The sequence below is a fragment of the Dasypus novemcinctus genome, chromosome 21, assembly GCF_030445035.2.
Source record: "Dasypus novemcinctus isolate mDasNov1 chromosome 21, mDasNov1.1.hap2, whole genome shotgun sequence".
In the NCBI taxonomy this organism is placed as follows: Eukaryota; Metazoa; Chordata; class Mammalia; order Cingulata; family Dasypodidae; genus Dasypus; species Dasypus novemcinctus.
Window position 1 is genome coordinate 22,321,837 of NC_080693.1, and position 21,278 is coordinate 22,343,114.

Below are 21,278 nucleotides of genomic sequence, written 5' to 3' on the forward strand. Positions count from 1 at the left end.
GGGGAAGCGGAAGCGGCACCGGAAGTCGCGAGGCGGGCTCAAGGAGGCGCGGTAGTCTAAGCTCATGGCGGGTCTGCTGTTGGCCGGCAGCAGGCTCCTACGGCCTTGGGGTGGCCTATTTTGGCGTTTCTTGCCTCGCGGACTCCGGCTTTGGGACCCGGCCGAGACGACCGCGAGAGCCTGGCCGAAGCAGTTATGCGTGCGGCGAGAGGAGGCGTGGCGGGCCTCGGGGCTCGCGGGCACCTGCCTGGCAAGCCGGTCCCTTAGCACGGCGATGCGGCCACCTCCGGCGTCGCCAGGGCCCGGGCCGAAGGGCCGCAGAGACCCCACGCGCCCCTCGCAGCCCGGGGTAAGTGGACACCTGGACCCTTCCGTTGTTGGTCGTGGCTGTCGGACGACCCTTTGGCCTTCCCATCCCACTCGACCTTAACTTCCGACACCACTCAGCCTGGCCGGAAATTGCACTCAGCTCAGCTGGCTTGCCTGGAGCACAGTATCTCACTCCGCTTTTCTCCTGGTTTACCCACAGCCCCAACCCGAAAGAGAATTTGGGAACTTACACCCTCTCCACGTGGTTAGGTACTTGGGTTTGGATTTAGTCAACCCTTGGGCCAAAAATTAAATTCTCAGGGGTTTCAACCTAAAGTTTACCATGTCAGAGCACTTTTATAATTTGTCACCGGAATCTCCCTGCAGAGGATCCATGAATATCTTGACATTGAAACAAAATGTGGGCTTTAGTTGTATGCTGGGTGCGTTTTTCTTAGGAAAAGTTCTCTTTCTTGGGTTCAACAGTTCTGACCCCCAAAATAAAAGAGCCAGTTCCCTTTCGTGGTAGGTAAGGGCAGTTTCGGGGGGGGGGGGTAATTAGGCCAACTAATTGCTACTCAAAAGAGTACAAGGAAATAACTCAATTAATGCAGCCTGCAGGTAGCTCCTCTTGTAGACATCTCTTACACTTTGGCTTTGTTACTTCTGGAAGCCAGAGTTATGTTAACCTCCCGAATTTTATTTATATTGTCAGCATCAGTACAAGCATGTGATTTAACTGGTTTTGAAATTAGCAATGGGGACCAGGGTCATACCTCTTAATTATGATACTTGAGCTTCTGTGAGTTGTTTTTCACATGAAAATAAATTAACTTGGGGAATTTTCCCTTGGAAATGAGTGCTTTTGTAATTGTGAGGTTCCCAGGTTAATTGTCTTTACAGAAACTTTTGGCATTTTCTCATTCAAGTGATCAGAAACATCCTGCACATTCAACAAGATTGAGGTCTCTGTGTGCATATATTAAAAATTACTATAATAAATTTAATGTGGCTAAAATTTTACATCACATTAATATTTTAGTTTTGAAATTTCTGCCCCAGTAGCCTGTTTCCTGGAAGTCCTTAGCATTCACATTTGCTATTGGAGGAGCTTTATTGGCTGGAATGAAGTACTTCAAGAAAGAAAAGACAGAAAGTAAGTAGATAGCACTTCGTCAGCTATCTGTGTACTAGCATCTTTTGTTTGTTTTCAGATAATTTTAGATCTACAGAAAAGTAGCAAAGATGGTATAGAGAGTTCCCATATACCTTTCACCCATCCTCACCATTGTTAACATCTTATATAACCATAGTATATTTGTCAAAACTTAGAAATTAAAATTGGTACAGTACTATAAATTATAGATATTTTGTTTTGCTTGTTTTTCAATTCATGTCATTTATCTGTTCTAGGATCCAATTCAGAATACCACTGTCTAAAAATTTAAAAAGACCTACCTTGGACAGATTTCAGTGTGGACAGTATAAAATCCTGAGGGTACAAAATGACTAAAATATAGCCTAGCCCTTGAAGTGCACATGATGGGAAAACAGAATCACAAGTAAAGGATTTCACTAGACAAGGTTCTGCTTGGGCAGAAGGAAGCTCTGGGTTCTCTGAGGGCCAAAGGCAGGGAGGCAGATAGCCCAACCCTGGGATTCTGAAAGGCTTCCTAGGAGAGTCAGGCATGGGGCATAGTGCAAGTAGATACTACAAAATGCTGGGTATCAGCAAAGGGAAAGCGAGAGCCTGCCCATGGAGGAGGGAGAGCCTGTTCCAGGAATGCAAGAACTGCTCTGGATTAAAACCTTGAAGTGTTTATCAGTTGTTTACAGATACTAAATGTTTAGTGACTATTGGCTTTAGTTTGGAAGTTTCCAGTATCTTTAGTTTCCCCTAAATCTGTTTCGATTCTTAGCCTTAGAGTCTTTTTTGACGAGATTATACAATGGGAAATTTTTTAAGTCTAGGAGTGAAAATTTATAGGCCTTAGAACTTTAGCAATATAAGAGCTGCACATTGATACATATACCTATTTTTGTTTTGCATAATGAGCACTATTTTAGCAATATAATTTTTATATTCTAAGAAGTTCTTTAGATTCACAAAAGAAACAAAACTGTGAGGTAAGGAAAATAGAGGCAGAGACAATTCTAGTATATGCAAGCTTCTTTTGACTTTAGTTTGGAGTTTCACCTGCAGTGAAATTTAACAACCTTAAAAGTGTTCCTAAACTGTCCCAGATGCCTTCTCTCCAAATACTTTAGTGCAGGGTTTCTTAACCTTTTTTGTTCCACAAAACCCCTTTGCCAGTCAGGTGAAAACCATGGACCCTGTCCCAGAACGTAGCAGCAGATTTTTATGAAACTCACCCAACATTAGGTCTAACAGATTACTGCGATTTCAAAGTTTGGATGAGCATAAGCGGTTTTTTTGAGATATACAACAACTGTAATATGATATGAAATGAATAGTACTGTAATTTACTGCATACATTACATTCATAAGTGAAGGAATTGATATGTGGCCATTCCAGTCATCAGACCTCATTCACAATTTTGCTACATCATGTCCTTTATAGCAAAATAATCCAGTTCAAAACCATACCTCGTTCTTAGTTGTTAGGTCTCTTTAGTCTCCTTTAATCTTTACATGACTTTCATGACCTCTATACCGTTGAAGATTCCAGGCCCCATATTTTGTAGAATGTCCCTTGGTTTGTGTTTGTCTCATGTTTCCTCTTCTAGATTCAGGCCATGCACCTTTAACAGGAATATCGCAAAAGTGATGCTTTGTTCTCATTGCATCTAACCAGATGATATGTGTCCCATTACTAATGATGTTCGCTTTGATCATTTGAGTAAGGTGTATACTGTCAGGCTCCTCCACCAAGAGTTACTTTTATGTATAATTAGTATGTTTTTGTGATATGTATTGTTTACATGTGTAAATATTCTGTTCCCCATCAAACTTTCAGTTTATTTCATTTAAATCAATATGGACTCTAGGTTTCCTATTTATTCAATGAATTGTAATGTCTTTATTTTGCTGTTCAAATTGTCCCAGCTTGGCCAGTGGGAGCCCCTTTAGGCAGACCAATTTTTCCTCTTTACATGTGTCTTTGAATTCTTTACTCTGTGGCACAGTAAGATGTTTCAGGCTCATCTTGTATTTTCCTTGTCCCAGCCCTGGTGTCCATATCAGCCATTTCTCCAAAAACCCTGTTTATTTTTAGTGAAGAACGGTAGTTAGAAGTCAGGATCTGGGCTTATTGCTTTTGGGGTGTCTGTGTTATCAAATCCTCTTAGTGAACAGATGTCGGCGTAGTGGACCTGAAGGGTATCGGGAGTGAAAGACAGAGAGATTGGGATCGGTATCTGAGAGCATTGAAGCCTCAAGCTCGTCAGACAAGTTTATTAATCTCAGGGGCTTCTTTATATACCCCAAGCAATGGTGAGACCAGCAACTATCCTAGCTAACTATTCCCATTACCTCAACCTGTGTAACACAATGGATCGAAAGCTATGATTATAAATCAAAGTATAAAATTTCAGTGTTCTGTTATTTTGTTGAGAAAGCATACCCATAATCTTGTTGCTCAGGTTGCCCCATTCTACCTAGTCCTCGTTCCACCTGAATGTACACATCTCCTTGCTAGATTTATGACCTGCACATATAGCTATGGAGACAGCATGACTCGGTGGTCAAGGAAGTAACTTGCTTCCATGGAAACAACATGCCTTTGTTTCTCACAAACAGAGCTAGGAAATGTATGTGTGCATTTATATTTATTTCTAGATAGTTAGATAGATACCACAATTCTTTGCCAAGACGTGAGGATTCATTCTAGTTTTTACCCTTTCTGTAATTCTAACTCCCTTTTCATCTGTAACTCTCTTATCCTTTGCTTATTTATCACGCCCCTGTATGTAACTAAGGGCCTATCATGGCTGTCTGCTCTCCAGTGCACCTGGGCTCGGACTTCCTGTGCCAGCCATCCATCTCACCCCACTTGAGCCCAGACATTATACTGTGGGTCATAGCAGCCCCTCTCTCACCCCCAGTATGGCCACTCCTAATGGCTTAGGACTGAATGGTTCCAGAACAGGAAGAAATATTTTTTGCTATTGTCTTTTCTTATAAACCTTACTAAATACCATAACATTTAATTTGATTTTGTTTTATTGTCTTATGCTTCTTTTTCTTAAAAGATTTTTAAAGCTTCTTGAAGACTGAGATTTTCTTCTACATTTTGTGCCCCCACATTACAAAAAGTGTGGTATTAACCATTTATTAGACATTTGAGTACCTGTGATTAGATTGCCTTTTTATTTATTTTGATGTATATGTTTGTGGGTTTTTTTTTAAGAGTTGGAGAAGGAACGACAGCGAAGCCTAGGAAAGCCTTTACTCGGGGGACCATTTTCCCTCACAACTCATAATGGAGAGCCTAAAACTGACAAGGACTACCTGGGTCAGTGGGTACTGATTTATTTTGGTTTCACCCATTGCCCTGATATCTGTCCAGAAGAACTAGAAAAGATGATTCAAGTTGTGGATGAAATAGGTAAGAAAGCTACCAGTATAAAAATGATATTTCCTTAATGTCCCAATGTCCTAATACTACATTTTTCACATTCTTGTATTACCGTTTCATGGGCCTTTGTAATTATTTGGTTCGTGAGAACGTAAAATCTCAGCATTAGGCTGTTGGTTGCTTTGATTTCTGTGACCTTACTCTCCACCAGAGCAGTCTGTTTTGATGTTAACTGTTAGAGCTCTTAGAAATGTCGATGAGCAGCTCTCACGTAACTGCTTTTGTGTTCCTTCCATTATTGTAGCCCTTCCATCATGGCCACTGCCTTTCCCCAGGGACTGTCTGATGAGTATAGGTAATCTGTAGTTTTATTATAGGCAGTGGTATTTACTAGTGTTGATCATGGCCCAGAAAACATTGTATTACAAGGAAGGGTGCCGGGTGGTGCTTTCTTGAAATGAATTGTTTCAGGATATTCAGTCCTTATTAACAGTTTACCTTGCCCTCAAGTTATGGAGGGGTCAGGGGAGGCAGGGGACTACAAATATTAGATTGGTTTGGATTGGAAGACAAGGTAGTCACATGATGTGATAAGGAGTAATATAACATCTATGCATGGTGTAGGTGGTTGATAGGATACTTATCTGATGTCACCACAGTGTATGGATCTGCTCCATCTGGAGGTTGTCCCCAGCCCCTCCTGTCCCTTCCACCAGAATGTTAGTTGCCCCTCTGTGCTTCCTTAATATGTTGTATCACTTACTGTACTCTAATTGCTGGTTTTCTGTTCCCTCCCTTATAATACAAATACCGACTAATGAGACTTTTCTTTCAGATGGTATTCCGTCTTTGCCAAATTTAACTCCACTTTTCATCACTATTGACCCAGAGAGGGACACAAAAGAAGCCATTGCTACTTATGTGAAAGGTGTGTTTTATTAATAATGTTCTATATCTACTTAGCTCTTAAGAGTTTTTGAAAGAAAAAGTCATTTGAACCTCACAGTGCCTTGTGAAGAAGGCAGAACAGGTGATAGCCCCAGTTTTACAGGTGAATGATCAGATGAGACTCGAGTTGTGGCTGTGGCTAATAAGAAAATAAATAAGAAACAGATTACTCCTTTCCTGGTGCTTTGTTCTTTATTTTACCACAAAGAAGAAATATGAACTTCTTCATTTATCAGCAAAGCTAATAGAGCCTTGAATTGGGAGTAAGGACACTTACTAATTCCAGCTCTGTACCTCATTCTCTCCTTTGTAAAATTAGGGAAAACTTACATTCTGGGATTATGTACATTGGGAGATTAAAGGTGTATTATTAAATATAAACATTTTTAACACATAGCACATGTAGTTTATAAAGCTAAAACATTATGACTAACACCTTTATAACCTTCAGTAGAGGAATTTCAATTCAAACATCTCAACATGCACATTAAAACCTGTTAGACAGCACTTTTAAATACTGTAAATTAAAGTAGAATTGAGATCCAGTAAGTATTGGTTCTGTTTTAGCTGTGAGGTTAGGAAAGTTGCTTAATTTCTCTGGACTCCAGGTTCTTCAGCTGAGAAATGTGAGTGATCAGAATAAATATCTGTTCAGTCAGATTTTTTTATTGTTAAAATAAGTCTAGAATGTAGATGCTTAAAAATCAGGAATTTTAATTATGAAATTTAAGCTACTGGTCAAAGATTAATAGTTATTTATGTTTATTATATGACATTCTAATGTATATCCTCTAAAACTCAGGTTGTTTTTAAACTTGTTTTGTGAAGGACTTGCTATGTATTTTTTTATTTTTAACAGCTCTATTGAGATATAATTGACATACAGTAAAGTGTATATACTTAAAGTGTGTGATTTAATACTTTGACATATGCATACATATGTGAAACTATCACCAGTCAAGGAAATTAATATATCTGGCAAAAGGTGCCTATGTCCCCCATTAACCCCACCCTGTGCCGTCCCTACTCCTCTGTCTTTAGGCAACCACTGAGTTCATTTGGGCAATAAACAATCTCCAATTTAATTATCTATATTGGCAATTACGTTTAACACATATTAACCAAACCATAAATATCCTACTATCTGAAATACCAAATCTTCACCTTATGGTAATTTTCTTCAACAACACATACATGCAATGATTAATGACTTAACCATTACTAATTGCATTTGGGGGGGATTTTTAAAAAAATTCTAAGATGATATTTAGAAAGATACTGCAATTTCATCAGTTTAGTGAAACATAAGTGTTTGAATGTGCAGCTAACTCAGGCTTCATCTTTTTCTTCATTTACTCAGAGAATGGAAGAGAAAGACAAGCCATCCTGGTTGTTCAGTACATCAATACTTTCTCAATTTAGATGAATTAGTCTAAGGAATGAAAATAGGCTTTCTAGACTTTCGGAAGAAGATACTGCTGTTAAATGTTGGACTATCACTTTAGTGTTAGTAGTCTGATAAATCTAGGTTTTTAAAATAACTTCCACAGCTCACTTAAGTAAATTCCAAAAACTTAGCAGCAAACACATGCTGTTTTACCCTTAGCTCTGAACTTTATTATTATTGCTGTTTGGGAATGGTATTTGTTTTCCAGATCTTCATCAGAAGTTAAAAGAATCTGATATCTATATTGAGATTATATGCTGAAAAATAAGATACAGATATTTTGACCTGTTATGAACTAATTGTGAAACAGACTTCCTTGTCACTTGATACAATGAAAAACTATAGTAATTAACTCATGATAATACTTTTAAACTTCAGCATATCTCAGCTAGAGCCACATGTAAGTATTTAAAAGCAACTAAATTAGTAAAATGTGTGATTTAGATAATTGGAATGCATTCTCTCCACATCTTTAGTAAGTAATCATAAAAAGACATGACACATATTAGAGTAGGGAATTTTCATTTGTTCTATGGATTTCTTTTCCTTTGACTCATGAGGAAATATTTAGGTACTTAGAGGAAGAAAGTGGCAAAGGGGCTGCTTTATGACTTGATACTGTCTTTTGAAGGATGGTTGTTTTACTTTCTTCCCATTTTTCACTGTCTTTCTAATTTTTTATTTAGAATTTTCTCCTAAACTGGTTGGCTTGACTGGGACAAAAGAAGAGATCGATCAGGTAGCCAGAGCATTCAGGGTGTATTACAGCCCTGGCCCCAAGGATGAAGATGAAGACTACATAGTAAGTAAAGGCATAGGCTTTAGCCCTGCCAGCTCCCAGACAGGTACTCAGACAGCCCTTAAATGACTGACTGGCTTCAGAGAGGAAGGCAAACTTGAGGCCGTTGTCAAATCCTTAGGAATCTGGGATATTTGAAAGGATAGTAGAAGCATATTTCTTTGTTTTTATTTTCTTAGGGATGCTCATTTAATTTCTATTCAGTGTTGTCATAATTGTGGTTTTTCTTTTGTAGTAGCATATAAAATTATCAGGCAGTATAAAATCAGTGGCATTTAGATTCAATAAAATGTGATATTTGGACAGCAGGTTGGAAATAAGCCATCATTTTGGGGCAAAGCTTATTTTAATTTAAAAACATTCTGTTGGTCCTCCCTGCATCCCCACAAAAAGGTATAAAATACATGCTCCTTTTGAGAAGTGGTTTTAGACCTTAAGGATTGCAGTTTTCAATCAAATAAGAATTCTAAAATGCCAAAGCAAAGATGAAAGCTATAAAAAGATGGACTTTCTGTAAGGTTTGCTTATATATCATCGATATGCCTTGCACAGTTAGGTGTATGCTTTTTAATGATAAAGAGTAGAAATGCAATTAGGTTGTACTTGTGTAGCTCTTACGTAAAAGAGCTTTCATCATTTTCATCAGCATTGCCCCAACAGTCTTGGGCTAACACCCAAATTGCTTTGCTCCTTTTCTTACCAGTGGTTTCACAGTGAAGGGTGTAAATGTGTGTACACACATACATACACACCATTTTCTTCTCCATATGGACGTTTTTTCCTATCACATTAAGAGCTGAGTTGTGTTTTAGTATTATTTCAGAGTTTTCTCAGTTGTGTCAAGTACTCTGGCTTCTCTGTACTATTGGCTAGACCAAATGATTAATCACTAAGAGTCTTTCCAGCTGTGTATCTGGTTTTATAGAAAGACAGACAACCAGGACCCTGACTCCTTCATCCACCAGCCACCCAAGAGTCCCAAGGGACACTTAGTGCAGAATGGACATCTCACTGCAGTGCTTTGTCTCTAAGCTGGGTGTCATTTCTTTACCACTTCTGAACTGAGTACATTGTATACCCCTATAGCCTACAGCCTAAATTAAAAGCAGCTTCTGGTCCCTTTGCATTAAGCCCACACACTAATCTTACCTTCTAGGTTAGACCACTCTGGTACCTGGAAGAATTAGGGGAACAGTGATTCATGGGAGAAAAGGTCAAAAACAAAATGAACATTTTTCCTTAAAGCCTTAATTAAGTTTAAGGACAGTGAAAGGTCTACTGTGGTTTCTTGATAAGAAAGAAAGGCAGTGGGAAGCAAATAGGAAAACATTTCAAGCGTTGTTGCTCTTTCTGTAGAGAGTTATATTAACTGGTTGAGAGCAGGTAAGCTGATCAGTCCAACTTCTAATATTAAATGAGTTTTATTATGTTATTTAAATATATACAATCCTAAACTAGGCAATACCTCTTAGTCTTGTGCTTTTTGCTCTTAAACAACCCAAAAGTCAAAAAGAAATTTTATAAATAAAACAAAATCAAACAACCTATAAAACTCAAATTTAAAACATCCAGTTGATGTGAAAAAGGATATTTTGCTGAAACCAATGCACTGCTCACCACAGGAATATGGCTTGGGTCAGATTGCTGTGCTCTGCATTTTTTGAGTTCAGATGCCCAACTGTACTACCAACTGCCCTCCTCACTTTTCTCTTTAGGATACTTTGAAACCTTTGATCATATAGTCCTCCTTGACTGATCCTGGCCTTGACTTGTGAGAGTTCATCATTTCTGTGTTGAGTTTCCTGTGACCAGTCATGTACATCTATGTGACAGTGGGATCATAAAAGTATACCAGACACAGGTTTGGGCCTGAAATGTTCTCAATTATAAGATAGCTCTGCAGATAAAGTGGAATATGAACCTTGATCTTTTTAATCTTAGATTTTAAAATGCAAATAGTTTCGTCTTACAAGGGCTTGTTGAACCCTCCAGAATACATTCTAGACCCCGTTTTAAGAATACTGTTCTACTACCATGAGAATCTGACTTTTTGGTAAGAATCAAGTTCATTGCTATGCATTTGATATATTCGCCAATAGGGGGAGACACTCCTCAGCTTCGTAGGTTTTTTATTAGTATACCTTCTGTCTCTTAAAGTCACAGATTTTCATCCACAACATGGTACGGGAAATTTCTATTATGATTTCAGGGAGAGCCTTAGAGGTTAACTCTGAGACATAATTGTTGGGGTTTTCTTGATTTCAAACAGCAGCAACAAATGGTAGACTTTTGACTTTTGAATGCCAGTGGAATTTTTAGCCCATAGTGTATGTAAGCTGGCATGCCAAACATTGGGGTCCTATTGAAAGCTAAATCTGCAGAGTAATTTGGAAATACTTTTTTTTGAAAAATTTAAATGGCCTTCAAACCTAAGAAAAGATGTTCAGTTTCACTAATAATAAAAGAAATGTAAGTTGTATAAAGAGATGCTATTTTCCATCTATTAGATCAGCACAAGTCAGAAAGTTAGATAAAATGTGAAATATAAACAAAACTCACACATTAGAAAAACTGAGTTGCAGTTCTCCAGTAGAATTCCAGAAGAAATAGGGCAACATGGTGATATGAAAAGATTGGGGAGACCTAGGTATATGAGATTAGGTCTGGCACTTACTAATTAGGTAACATACCCTCTTGAGCCTGTACTTTCATCTGTGGAGGAGGATGATACCTGTCTCGTTGGTTTAATGACAAGTGAAAGAACTTGTCAGAAATGCCAATTTCCTCTTTCTATACCAGGAACTATTAGAACTTTGAAGTAGTTACTGTATATTAGAAACATGTCTGTTTGCTCTGTTCTGCCTACAACCCAAATGGAAGTGACTATTGACAAGCTTGACAGCTATGCATAGCACAGTATTTATGTTATGTATTAGAACATCCTTTAAATTAAGAAGCCTCAAAATAAATTCAACAGAGTACAAGACTTTTTTAAGGGAGAGACAGAAAAAGGAAAAGAAATAAAAAAGGTGTAAGCTACAGGGAGTAAGGCTTAAAGATAGAGCCAGAGACTGAATTCTGATTTCTATATCAAATGTGTGGAGAAATCCAGATCCCCTGCCCTTCCTCCTACAGTAAATTATTTCAGGACACATTAAATCACCAGCTGTTTCAGCTCTCTTGTTGTAAATTCTTTCCTTATGTGGACAGGCAAGTGGCCTTTTCCATTTGCTATCTCTTTATGAATGTGTATGTGTATAAAGAACTTCTAACCTCACAGACATATAATGAGTGTTCGGGTAGATTTGGGAGGTGTCTCCAGTTTGGTATGTGTGGCCACATTCCCATCTTTCTTTTTATCTTGCCACATGGCAATCAAGCCTGCAATAAATTCCAGGGACTTCAAGAGCCAAATCTTCTGCTTATTTTAAATCAGATTTTGTGAAAGCATATAACTTAAAAAGGAAAAAATTGATGACTAATCTAAAGTAAGACCTAGGAAGATTTTTAAGAACTTAGCCAGGAAAATGGATTTTGAATTGAGGATGATTCCTTAGGGGTGTGGCTTTTGTGGCTCCTGAGGAGTTTCCAGGGCAATTGGTTTCAAGTAGGATCAGTCACTGTGGTTCATAAAAATCTATAGGAGAAGAATGCTTGTTTTCATCTTTGAATAGCTAATGTCAGGATTAAATGTAGCATAGAATTTACAGATTAGATAATTAAACTAGTGCTTAGTTTTCTGGTTCCTTGTGAAACATGGCAAGCAGAACCTAGGCAGTAATGAGTGATCACCAGTTCTGCCTAGAACATCAAAGAACAAGCCCACGAACTTTGTAATTTCTCATTGACGCTTTTAATTCCCTGTGAGGTCTCTTAGTGTGATCAAGGGGTCAGATAAGATACTTTATTAATAAACCTGGGCTCTTCCCAAACAAGCATTGCTGTCTCACAAGCACTGACTGTTTTATGAATGCCAGCAGCAGTCATTTCTCAGAGGGAGGGTTCTTTTCTTGGGCTGCGTAGAAGACTGTGTTAAAGGTTGAACTGAAAGAATTCCAAGTTCTAGCTGGTATTTCAAGCAATAGCCTATGTAAATTTCTGGAACTCTAAAGATCCCCCTTGTGAATTTGCTGTAATAGGCTTAAGCCCATCCCATAAATAATAACTGCTCTAAAGATCATTTAAGGATTAATATAAAGTTATCTTATTCTGCAACATTTATTCACTTCTTATTTTACTAATCTTTTTGTCATCTCCTCCACTCTTTTCTCTGCAGGTGGATCATACGATAATAATGTACTTGATTGGACCAGATGGTGAGTTTCTGGATTATTTTGGCCAGAACAAGAAGAATGCAGAGATAGCTGGTTCAATTGCTGCGCACATGAGGGAGCACAGGAAGAAGAGCTAACCAGGGCAGTGGTCAGGTGCAGTGCTTTCTTGCTAAAGAGGAAGATAGCTTTGTCTCCCATAGGAGCCACTACTTATGCAACCTATAGAAATGCCTTTGTCCCATGAAAACAGCTATATTTTGGGCAGAACTTGTTGCCCTGGGGTTCATCCAGGATACATTTTTGGAACTAATGATCACAACCAAAAGTCTCCCAAGTAGCCACCGTGATACTGGAGGACCAAGTTGATGCAAAGCCAGCGAAAAGTGGACCTCTTGGAGGACACAACAGGATGCAGCATGTTTGGTGACTTTACCCACATAAATAGGGCCCCCCACTTAGCTTTGCTGCCTCTTCAGTATCTTAGACCCTTGCTTATGCAGGTTATGGCACTTAATTTCCAGAAAAAGAATGTAATTTCTTTCCTCTTCAAATTCCTAGTGGCCAGTTTGGAAAAACAGTCAAATTAGGGTCTCTCCTGAAGTAATCTTTATACTTGAAAGCATAAGTGTAGTCTTCCTTGTTAATGATTTTCAGTGTCACACTTGGATTTCATTCCACTGTCAGCAAATGCTGATTTGACTGATGAGAAAAGTTATTGTTTGGGAAAACTCCTGGATCAATTTTTGGGGGCCTTTTATGTGCTGTTTAGCTTAATGATGTGCCAGGTTTTCAATGCTGAACCAAGTGGAAATAAGAGGATAATGATCATGAGTATATACCGAGTACTTCCCGCGGTTACTAGATTGCACTACATGGAAAATAAAGGTGATTCAGTTTTGCAGATTGGACAAGCATGACCTCCTTTTGTGTGTGCATCAGTGGCAGCACATAGGTGCAAGTGCAGGGACTCACAGACTTGGTTGGGCAGGAGGTGGGTGCTTGTTCAAATGTAGACTCCCAGACCCAGAGCTGGATTTGCTGAGGCTGGGGTAGGATACAGAGATCTGCATTTATGGCAGACTTCCCAGGTGACTTGGATGCTGGCAGTCTGGGATTTGTGCTTTATGAGAAACTGTTCTGTGGTAAAATAAGGTTTTGAGTTTGATAAATGAACACTTGGCCTATCTTGTGGTGTGTCAATTAACGAAGCATTGTGTACACAGCCATTGGGGAAAATGTTTGTTGAGTGCTGGAATGACTCTTGAATTCTGTTTCTAAGTTTAGCTTTCCTAGGTGCCTGGGCTTGACTCTTCATCTTTTTCCACTTGACATTGCTATCTTAAGGGAAGTTCTATCTTTTTCCACTTGACATTGCTATCTTAAGGGAAGTTCTATCAAAGTTTTCAGCAGATCCTAACATGCAAAAGGCAAAATGCGTGGTCAGACAACGTAGTCTCTTTGCACATCAGTTTTGTTTTACCTCCACATGATACAGACCTATGAGTGCAAGTATGTGAAAAAGAAATATCAAACTCTGTAACCATTCTGGTTTCTTTGGGTAGGTTCCTTAAACAACTGCAAGAGTTAGTTTATATGAGCTACAAATCAGACGTAGTTGGTAGGAATGACTGCCGGGAATCCTGTCAAGGTGAGGAATGTACTAAAAGAATAGTCTCATGTAACAAGAGACAGTAAGTGTCTGAAATGCCAAACTCTAAAAAAGATGGTCTGTTTTAAGTCGCAAAACATTTGTGTGGATCACTTTGCCGCAAGTTTGCTCTTAGATAAAATTTCGTCTTCATTCTCAGCTGTTGCAGGTTAGAACTTGTGTAATGATCCAGAAACAGAACAGCAACTTTTGAAGAAACCTTTTATTTGCTCTTCATTCAGTGTCAAGTTTAAGTCAGCTTGGAGTCAGGATGTTAGAAGCAGGCAAAGAGGCCTCAGAGATGACTGAATCCAAATCCCCCTTTTTATGCATGAGTAGGTAATTCCCAAGAAAGGAAGGTTTTGTCCTTACTTCTGACCCTAGATTAAAACTCAGGCCCAATTTCTAGTCATGTCCCTGCTTATTCCACTGCTGCAGCATGCTATGGTGACCAGATGAATCCAGCCAAAAATGTGGGATGCTGAGAGCCAGCGGGCAGCTTTTCAAATTGCGAATCTTAGGAAATCCAAATTCAGATGGCCTTCCAGTGAAGTATCACTTGCAGATTGCTTCCCTGGCTATGTTACTGTGTCTCTGCTGGACTCTCCAGTGGAGTTAGTATCTTCAAATTATTTGAAAATTGTAAGAATCCTGTCTCTGCAGCAGGCAGGGAAGTACTTGATGCATCAGGCTATGCATGAGGCAGCCGATACCTTAGGTCAAGAGCTGAGATTTACTCAGTACCAGGTGATTGAGTATAAAATATCCATGGGAGTTAGGAGACTAATGGGACCCAGTAAAATTATTTAGAATTGCAAATGCATCTGCATAAGATATTTTTTAATATCTTACTTTTAAATAAAAGGTTAAAAGAAAAAATTTCAAATCATTCATATTCCCAAATACCTTTCATTTTGGGGGTATAGCACCATTTAAATCTTTTTGTGCATGTGAGCTACCTTTAAGAGCAAGAATTTGCCATCTATTTAGCTTGTGTTTTTAACCCTTGTTTATAAGCTACCATACTCTGTAACGATGTAGGTGATTATTTTTATTTATCAGTGAAGTGCAATTAATAACCTCTTTAGCCATGTGCACTTTACTACACCTTTCCCACTTAGAAGGTAGTTATTTTCTATTCATTTAAGTAATGTATTTGAAATTTTATTGGTTCTTATTCCACAGTATGTATATCATATAGTCAGTATAGAGAAGTTGAAGGAAGAACTTTTCAAATAACTATTGCTTTACTACCAAGAAAATATATTTGGATACATTTCCTTTTAATCATTGCTGTTTTAAATTTAATCTCTTATGCCAGAAATTCAGATTTATTTCTTTAAAAATTCCTTCCTGAAAATTGATGTTCACATCTCTTTTGACCACCCCTTCTCCCATCCTAGATCTTCCTTGGAGGTAATCACTATTAATGTTTGGTGTGAATCTTTCCAGAACTTAGGCTGGTTTCCAGGCCTAAAAACTTTTGAATGCTAAGATTTAGTTAAGGGAAACGGACTTCGGCCCAGTGGTTAGGGCGTCCGTCTACCACATGGGAGGTCCATGGTTCAAATCCTGGGCCTCCTTGACCCGAGTGGAGCTGGCCCATGCGCAGTACTGATGCGCACAAGGAGTCCCTGCCACGCAGGGGTGTCCCCCGCGTAGGGGAGCCCCACGCGCAAGGAGTGCACCCTTGAGGAGAGCCGCCCAGCGCGAAAGAAAGTGCAGCCTGCCCAGGAATGGCGCCGCCCACACTTCCCTTGCCACTGACGACAACAGAAGCGGACAAAGAAACAAGACACAGAAAATAGACAACGGGGGGAGGAGGGGGGAATTAAATAAATAAAAATAAATCTTTAAAAAAAAAAAAGATTTAGTTAAAGCTGATATTCTTATGACTAGCACAGATACTCCTCAGTTTTGATAATTACTGAATTTGATAATCATTGAAGATTGTCGAAAATAGCTCCCCCTTCTCTCTTGCCAAAGGCTAGATAGTAAGTTAACTAGAGAAAAAAATACTTTTCAAGGAAACACATGTGGACTTCATTTGGTCCCTCACCACACACACACAGCCATTATTGAATGATGTGTCATTTCAGGGATGTCTTCAACCACTCTCTGAGAATGGCAGTGTAGAGCTGGGAGCCAGAGTCAGTTCACCATGAGATTCGGGAAGCTCAGCTTCTCCGGTGGGCAACTGCTGCTGTCTGTAACAGGCCGCTCCCCAGCGTCTCCCGGCAGGTGCTTGTGGCTGGGCATTGTGTACCCAGAGCCCATGCTCTTAACTTTTCCGGGGATTTATTGCATTCAGCCAGGCTGGTGTGAATCCACAGGACCTGGGCTCTGTTGGCCTCAGTTTTCTCATCTGTAACCAGGAATACTAATGATACCTTTCTTGTATGGTTCATGTGAGGGTTAAATGAAATCCTATGGAAAACCAACACATGCTGCCATTAATTTCGGTCCTGATGAGGGTTGCGATTTGGGGCTGGCATGGCAGGGTTTGCATCAGCAGTGGGTTTTGGTTCCTGTTTGTTGGTTATAGTGTTTTCTAAGCCTCATAGGTATCACCAGTCCGCTTCAACCCACCTCACAGAAGCTAACTTGTGACATTATCCTGCATCTTCCACACACCCACTTCAACATTCACTCATATTCTAAACCTGAAACTGGTGGAACTGCTTTCTTAAAGTAACATTAGAATTAAGGAGGAGTTAAAGGTTCACACCAGAGACTTTGGGGCTTTTGGTCTTAACAGGAGAACACTGGGGCATGATTATCCAGTAAGACCAGGCAGTTGGACAGAGTTCTTTCTCAGAAACTTGGCTAGGCCTCGTGAAGCTTGCTGGGCTCTTGAGTCTTTTGAGGAGGAAGGTAGCCCTCAGGGTTCTTAAATGTAACCAGGACAGCAGGTCATTGAGAGGGCTGCTGGCTGCAGCAAGGGCTTCAGACATAGACTTAGCTTCTCAGTCATTTCCTCCTCTTCTCTAGCAAGCAGTCCGGACTTTACCAGTGAAGCATTGCTCTCTTTGGCATTAAGGGGCCAGTTTATGTCTGTTGCTGCTGTGATTTTCCTGGGGCCTGTCTCTGCCTCCCTGCGCATGGTTAATTTATTAGTTAGGTACCCACCTCTGACTAGTGGACTTGCGAGGTGGTGCTTAGCTTGCCTTCTGTGGCAGGCTAAGCACTTACCATACAAAGATGGTAAGTTCAGTCTTGCCTCCTCCTTGTCAGGCAGCGTTGTCAGGGTATCACTCAGGATCTTAACACAAGGTCCCCAGGCAAGAGGAGGAGAGCTACCCACCCTGCGGCACGTAGAGCTGACTTGCCCTCACCTAGCTTCCTAGTGAGTACCTGGGAACTTTCATGCACTGTTGCTGGGAGCAAAGCATAAATTAATTCAACTCCTTTGGCAAAGTGGCATTTACTACCAAAGTGAAACATGTGCTACCCCATGTACTGCAATAACAGCTCCTAGTTGTACACCCAAGAGAAGGGAGTCCATGTAGCCACGCACACATACATTTGGCTTTGTTCATAGTAGCCGGAGTAGAAACAACTCAAATGCCCATAGCTAGGGAATGGATAAATTATGGAATACCGTGTAGTAGGACGTACGGTATACCTCCTATTACGTGGTAGTAAAAAGAACTACATACACAGCATGGGTGAATCTCAACATCTTGAGTGAAGAAAAGCTGAATACTCAAAAGTACATACTGTATGTAGATACAAGTTCAAGAACAGGGAAAACCCATCCGTGGTGAGAGAAGTCAGAATAGTACTTACCTCTCTGGCACAGGTTGGGGTTGAGAAGGGGCAAGAGGGAAACTTCTGGAGTGATGAAAACTTGTAGCTTGATCTGGAGCTACAGATCATATATCTAAATTGTATGTATTCTATATATATCTAAAAATTGTACATATTCATAAACATAAGATTTATGCCCTTTACGTAAAGTATCACTCAAGAAAATTGGGGTTGGTAAGTTTCCTGTGGAAGGCAGGTTTGCAAGAAAAGAGGCAATATGTGATATGGAGCAGGCATCGGGACAGCACTGAGCAACTTGCCTTAGCTCAGGCAGAGGGATACAAGCTAATTAACAGCTAACACCAGGTTCCCCAGGTAGGAGATGGGCTGACAGGACTGCAGAGAAGGACAGTGCACAGCAAGTTTCAACACAGCATGGAATGATTGCTGTCAGAAAACAGTAGAGGGCTGACATGGTCAGTCAGTGGGAGCAGCCCCACTTAGGCCCATGCTCCTGCCGTGTCCATCTTCTTGCCCCCACTTGAAGGTTTCAGAAATAAATAGCTCCAGTGACCCCCAAACTGGGAGATAGAAACTAAAGTTGACAGCCATGAGAGGGAGTTCAGAGAAGCTGTTTAGATGCTTTGGAGGCTTCCTGGGCCCTGGGACACTGAGGGAGGAACAAACTGGAGACGAGAGCAGGCACGTTCCTTCCTGGCTGCTGCAGTGAGCAACAGCTGGTCATTGTCAGTCAGGCTCTGGGGCCAGGCTGACAATTCTTGAGCCCAGTTGAGTCCCTTTTTTAGGGACTAAGCCAGAGAGACTGCCCTTATACCAGGGCCACCCGAAATATTCTTGGGTGGGTCTGCAAATGGTGGCCCATTATCCATTTTCCATTCAAGGATGACGCAAGGGTGGAGGGCCACAGCTGAGCTTTGTAGAGGTATGTGAGAGCCTCTGGTGTGAGAGCCCTGGGCTCAGCAGCTGCTGGGCACCACAGCTTCTGTGATGCCCTGGAGGTTGTGCTGCAGTCACAGTCATAGTCACAGACTATCCACCATGTCCTTGTGTAGGGGAGGAAGAGCCCACAGAGACCTGCCTCCAAGTGTTCAGCAAAGCTACCACTTAGAACTTAAGTGTGGTTCCTGGAACAGCAGGCTTTCATCTGATTTACGTTCCTTGGGTTGTCTTAGGAAAGCATCACCAACTAGGTGATTTGAAACGAGAAAGCTGTCATCTCAGGTTCTGGAGGCTAGAAACCCAAAATCAAGGTGTCAGCAGGGGCACGTTCCCTGTGAAGCCTCGAGAGGCAAGTCCTTCCTGGCCTCTTCCGGCTTCTGGTGTTTTCTGGCCATCCTTGGCGCCCCTGGGCTTAGGGATGTATCTGCCTCTATCTTCACATGGCCTTTTCCCCTGTGTCTGTCTTTCTGGGTCCAGTTATTCCCTTCTTATGAGGACACTCACCCTGCTCCAGTTTGGCCTCATCTTAACTAATCACATCTTCAAAGATTCTCTTTCCAATTAGGGCCACATTCGCTGGAGGTTAGGACATAAACGCTATCTTTTGGGGAAACAGGTCAGCCCAAAACAACATCACCTGGTAGCTTGCTAGATTCCCAGGCCCCCACTCCAGACCCCCTGAATCAGAATCTGTATTTTAACAGGATCTGCAGTTGTCCTTACTCATGCTAGAGTTTGAGAAGCAGAGGTCTACAGCTCTTTGATTTTTCCCCTTCTAACCCTAGAGCCTGCTAATTTTCCCCAGTAAGGAAGAGGAAAAAGTGAAGAATAATAAAGTGATTAATCTTCACCAACCAGGAAGCCTTATAATTAATTTTGCTTCCATGAAGTTCTCCATTTGCTGATAATTATTTTATTTCTCCATTTTAAAATTTTAATCAAAGACATACATCACTCCCCGTCAGAACTTCTGTTCAGTGCAGGATACCAAGGGTTTCTCCACCAAGCTGATATAATTCCAGCAAAAAGCAGAGAGACATGCTGCTTGGTTAGCCCAAAGGGCTTTAGCAGGCTAAATGCAATGTGTCCATTTAGGCATTTTGAAAATCTGAATTGAAACCAGGTTGAAGACCTGTTTGATATCAGTTGGCCCCAGTGCAGTCAGGCTGATAAGGATGGCTGGTTTCATTAAGTGAGACTGGGAGAAGCCAAATCTGCCTGGCCCCTGGTACTCTCAGGGCTGTGGTAAAGCCCTTTAGTTCCAGGAGTGGGGCTCTGAAACCCTCTGAGGATCAACTTTCATTCACAACAGAACAGGTGAGCATTTAGTGCCTAAGGCAGGGCAGGCCTTTTCCCTCTGCTGGCTCAGGAGAGTCTCCCCTGACTTTGGGCCTTTGCCCATGCAAGGACGGAAGGCACCAATTCCCACTCATTCAGAAAGCCCATATGACCAGGAGGGACCCCAGCATTCATCCATTGCTTAATTTAACATTTTAAAAATACTTTTGGTTAGGTTAAGTGCTAGGGCTAGACAGACCAAGTCATTGGAGAAGGCCTCTGGAATGCAAATAACTACAAAAGAAATAAAGAGTAGGGCAGCTTTTAGGCCATTCCGTCTCAATTTGTCAACCAGTACACCTAAAATCAAACCCCCCATTTGGCTAAAGCAAGTAGCCTAGGAAGATTAATGGTAGTTGGAGGACAGCTGGAGGATAATGTTAGGAATGTATAACAATGATTTTGGAAGTAGATGAGGGTTATAGTTAATAATATAAATAATAGGAATGTTGTTCTACTACAGGGTGTTAAGAATGTGGTGATACCTGGGGAAAACATAACTAATGTAATTTATGGACTATAGTTAACAACATTGTAATGTTTTTGTGTAGCAAAAGCAAAATTGTATTATATTCTAACGGTGAAAAAAGATACAGGGTTTGGTTTTGTGAGATATGAATACGATTAAGATTTTTTTTCTCATCTACATTTTTTTTCATTAATAAGGAGACTTCAACTATGTCATTTAATCTGTGCTCATCTGTCTATCTTTCTGAATACTAGAGGTACAACTGACTTAGCAGTTTGAATAGACAAAAGTACCTGAAAAAGACCATTTTAGGAGTAATGTTTCCATAACTTGTTTTAGGTGTTTTTTGAGTTATTTATTTTTATTTATTTCTCTGTGCCCCCTCCTCATTGTTTGCACTCGCTATTTGCTTGTCTTTTTTTTAGGAGGCACTGGGAACCGAACCCGGGGCCTCCCATGTGGGAGGGAGACACCTAATTGCTTGAGCAACTCTACTCTCATCCATAAGTTGTTGAAATGCCTTTTTCTGTTCTTTTATTTTTGTGAATTTGAAATAAAATTAATTAAAAAAAGAAATTCCCTTGAGTGTTTGTGTATCTAATTAGTATCTAGTGAATTAAATTATAAAGTTTTGAGAAAAATTTAAGATATAAGTGAATAAAGAGGCCTAGTGCATTTCTTGATAAGAAGACTCGATGAAAATGTCTGATTTCTCCTACTTAAATCTTTAGCAGTTTCAACAATAACAAGGGAACTTATGGAGATGCTGTAAGTTATCTCTATTTTGATTATAATGGT

At 40.3% G+C, this 21,278-nt stretch overlaps 1 protein-coding gene across 1 annotated transcript; it reads left to right on the forward strand.

Moving 5' to 3' along the window:
- On the forward strand, positions 1-21,056 carry SCO1 (synthesis of cytochrome C oxidase 1). The gene is made up of 6 exons (XM_004483133.4): positions 1-349; positions 1,375-1,465; positions 4,680-4,877; positions 5,683-5,775; positions 7,929-8,044; positions 12,318-21,056. The coding sequence occupies exons 1-6, from the start codon at positions 65-67 to the stop codon at positions 12,450-12,452; spliced, it is 918 nt and encodes a 305-aa protein (XP_004483190.2). The 5' UTR covers positions 1-64; the 3' UTR covers positions 12,453-21,056.
- Positions 21,057-21,278: the final 222 nt, after the last annotated feature.